We start from the raw sequence: 4,341 nt of genomic DNA on the forward strand, positions 1-4,341 counted from the left end.
ACACACACACAGAGAGAGAGAGAGAGAGAGAGAGAGAAAGAGATAGTCACAGAGTCTTGTATTGCATTAATCTCGTTAAGTTATTTTTCATTAGTTTGTGGCTTCTTTTTCATTATTAGTTTGTGTATTACTGTATTACTGTATTTGTGTATTACTGTATTACTATTGTGTATTGGTTTTGTTGTTATTAAATAATAATAATACAAATAATAATAATAATAAAATTACTGTACTTGCAGATAATATAATATTAATGAAATAAAAGGCCACTTAAGTGTACTTAGAGTACACTTTCATGACTGTTTCTTAACACACTTAAGTACACTGCAATATTGTCAAATGAAAAGTTTTACTTTAAAGTACATTTTAAATCATTATGTTTTAATAATCTTTGAAGAAGTACACGTATTTTGACGTGTTGACTGACATACTAAAGCGCATGTGAAATACTGTAGAGTTATGCAATATTACATTCAAAGTTATTTTACTCAACTGCACCTTCATTCATCATTACAAATGTATAATTAAAAATATATTTAAATGCATGACTTGCAAGTTTAGTTTACTATGAATGCTTGCCAGTGCAATCAGCAATACACTTGAACCATATTTCAGTATCGGGGTGAGTCTGCAAGCTCTGCCTCGCTTCATTCTGCTGGAATTGATGGCTGGAGGGGATCTCAAAAGCTTCCTGAGGGAAACTAGACCAAGACTAGTAAGAGCACACACACACACAAACAGAGAGAGAGAGAGAGAGAGAGAGAGAGAGATAGTCACAGAGTCTTGTATTGCATTAATCTCGTTAAGTTATTTTTCAATAGTTTGTGGCTTCTTTTTCATTATTAGTTTGTGTATTACTGTATTACTGTATTTGTGTATTACTGTATTACTATTGTGTATTGGTTTTGTTGTTATTAAATAATAATAATACAAATAATAATAATAATAAAATTACTGTACTTGCAGATAATATAATATTAATGAAATAAAAGGCCACTTAAGTGTACTTAGAGTACACTTTCATGTTTGTTTCTTAACACACTTAAGTAATGTTTAGTTTATAATAATGTCAAATTAAAAATGTTACATTGCAGTACAATTTAAACCATCATGTTTTAATAATCCTTTCTAAGGCTATAAAGAATTGAACTTATTCTGATGTGCTGACTAACATACTAAAGTACTTGATTATATTTTTAACTGTAGTATGTTAGTGTCACTTGGTATTATATTTAAAGTTTATATTATATTATATTATATTATATTATATTATATTATATTATATTATATTATATTATATTATATTATATTATATTATATTATATTATATTATATTATATTATATTATATTATATTATATTATATTATATTATATTATATTATATTATATTATATTATATTATATTATATTATATTATATTATATTATATTATATTATATTATATTATATTATATTATATTATATTATATTACATTATATTATATTATATTATATTTAAATGTCAATAGCAGTGGCATTAATGGTATTTCAAAGACTATAGAATTGATTAGGAAATATATATATATAAATTATAATAGATGTGTGTTTAATTGTAAATAGCATGCAATTATGTATCCAAAGACATTACATTCTGTTTGCACTTAAATATATTCTTTTAAGTATATTATGTAAGTATATTAATGAGCATTGTTTTTGAAACTTTGCTAAAGTGTACTACTTTTTCACAAGGGAATACCCAGCATTCTGATTTTCTGTAATGTTTTCCAGGAGCATCCCTCAAGTCTAACCATGGTAGATCTTCTCAACATTGCCAGAGACATCGCCCGTGGCTGCCAGTACTTAGAAGAGAACCAGTTCATTCACAGGTATAATTACCGACAACCCAACACACCTACACACATTACAGATCAATTTAACAACAGATGGATGATCTGCTTTTTTTCCTGAAGTCAGGACAAATTCAGCGCTCCTGACTCTGTTCAGGAGTTCTGCTTCCCTCTCATACCTGCACTGGGGGTTCTATTTCCTTTTGACACTCTTATCCAGAATGGCATGAAAAATGAGTCCACTTAGAGCTCATTTATGCTACATAAGCAGTATGGTCATCAATCCCGGTATAGAACAGGGACGCTGAGTTGCTTACCCATCTGCGGTTTCCTACTGAAGTTCCTCACAGAGTTAAAATGTATCTGGGCCTTTGTGTTCAGCTTCAACTTTTTGGTCAAAACCCAGAGGGATTGATCGTTTTGCCCTTTTCTGAGGATTTCTTTTTCTTTTCTTTTTTTAGCATACAGGTGTAATCCATTGCTGTCAGATACTGGGTGTGCAATACCAAATGCCTTCAAATAGTACATGTAATTGGAAACATGGAATCATGACATGACCTTCAAAAAGAAACAAGAATAGTCTTGCAGATTAAGATTTCCTCATAAGTTGCAAATCAAGATGTCCTCATAACTGTACACCACTTTGTTGCCTTTTTGGCCACAACACTGTAGCAAATTAGCCCAAAAGGGGAAAAAATGTATTAATTAATTGTGATCAATAAAAGTATTTGGATCAAGTAACTGCTCTGGGAGATTCCTGACAGAATCAATCTTAGACATGCCCGCCAACACTCATCTAGCGAATGTTTCTTGAGAACGTCTATAGTAGAATAATACTCTCTTGGCCATTGATAATAATGTCCTAATACTCATCCAACACACTTTTAATAGCATATAGCTGTGATTGGCATGATTAGGGACTCCAGTTATGAGCAGAACAGCAAACAGCCTCATGTGTGATACAGTATAAACAAGACTTAATTGACTACATTAAAACTATTCTAACACTATTCTAGTGGTTTTTCTACTGTACAAACTATAATTTCAACACCCTCACCCTAACCCTACCTCTAAACCTACCCTTCACACAAAACTTTCTGCATTTTCAGATTTTCAAAAAACTTCATTTTGTATTTTGTATGATTTATAAACTCTTTTCCTCATGGGAACCAAGAAATGTCCCTACAAGGTAGTCCCCATAATGTAGGAAATACCAAACACTCACACACACACACACACACACACAGAGAGAGAGAGCCTGGTATAAGGAAGAGGGTTAAAGCTGAAGCATAGTAGAGAATAAAAGTATGAAGTTATAGCAGAATTTGGAATTCAGCAGATCTACAGCCTGAAGGAAACATCAGTTTCTTAATCCAAACACACCTTTGTAAAAATGGGGTAGCTGATACTTAGTGTCTCAATTAATGAGGCAATATTTGATACTTGCATATCTCGCCTGTTTAAAAGAGAGTCCTGAACAGAGTTGCTGAAGTTTTGTTGATGAGAGAGAACGGGGTTCGATGCAGAAGGTTTTTGATGAAAGCAAAGACAAGGCTTAGGGGTCCTTTGAAGGCTTCCAGCTCAGTATCATCTTCACCAACTTCTCTTAGACTTCAGAATCCAGAACTTATCTGCCTCTACCCTGTGTTCTTGGACAGTGATCTTTTAAAGGGGTCATATGATGCTGCTAAAAAGAACATTATTTTGTGTATTTGGTGTAATGAAATGTGTTTATGCGGTTTAAGGTTCAAAAAACACATTCTTTTCCACATACTGTACATTATTGTTTCTCCTCTATGCCCTTCTATGTCCTTTCTGAAACGCGTCGATTTTTACAAAGCTCATCGTTCTAAAATGAGGGTGTCACTCTCAGGAGGTGAGTAGGCCGATAAGGAATTGTACTTATGGAGGAAGAGTTTGTGATACTTTGGGCCCTGTCATACACCCGGCGCAATGCGGCGCAAGGCACGGTGCAAGTGTTTTTGCTAGTTTCAGCCCGACGCAGTTCTCATTTTCCCGTCCTGTGCCGCGTTGTTTAAATAGCAAATGCATTTGCACTGGTCTGAAAACGAGGTATGTTCAGACGCATTGTTGGCGCGTTGCTATTTTGAGGAACTGAAAATAGACTGCGCCATAGACCTGGTCTAAAGTCTGGCACAATATTTTTTCTTTGTTATTTAAAGAGAGCGTTAGTAATATGCGCCCATAGGCGGGTGCACAACGTGCATACACTTTGCTTATTACACACACAGGGACGCACTGCAGCACAGAAACATTTTTAAATATGAAAAATTATATTCCGTCATGTAAATAGCGAATCCGCCATGGCACAAGTGCAACTGGCTTTTAATGGGGATGGGAGATGAGACTCTGACTGGTTTATTGCACGTTACGCCCAAAAAACACCCATTATCCATTAAGAGAATAGGGACAACCATTTAGACCATGCGCCCGGGCGCGCCGACCGTTTTCCCGTCGTTAAACTAGCAAAAGTGGATTCGGACACGCCCTGAG

The 4,341-nt window shown here is 34.2% G+C and overlaps 1 protein-coding gene across 1 annotated transcript in view; it reads left to right on the forward strand.

Annotated features, from left to right (window-relative positions):
* LOC107664136 (leukocyte tyrosine kinase receptor-like) overlaps positions 1 to 4,341 on the forward strand; it is a 76,575-nt gene that overhangs the window by 55,803 nt on the left and 16,431 nt on the right. The window contains exon 20 of the mRNA XM_016454598.1: positions 1,769 to 1,866. Coding sequence (XP_016310084.1) covers positions 1,769 to 1,866 — 98 coding nt within the window. The remainder of the gene's footprint in view (positions 1 to 1,768; positions 1,867 to 4,341) is intronic.

Source organism: Sinocyclocheilus anshuiensis, unplaced genomic scaffold (genome assembly GCF_001515605.1).
Source record: "Sinocyclocheilus anshuiensis isolate Anshui unplaced genomic scaffold, SAMN03320099.WGS_v1.1 scaffold129, whole genome shotgun sequence".
NCBI lineage: Eukaryota > Metazoa > Chordata > Actinopteri > Cypriniformes > Cyprinidae > Sinocyclocheilus > Sinocyclocheilus anshuiensis.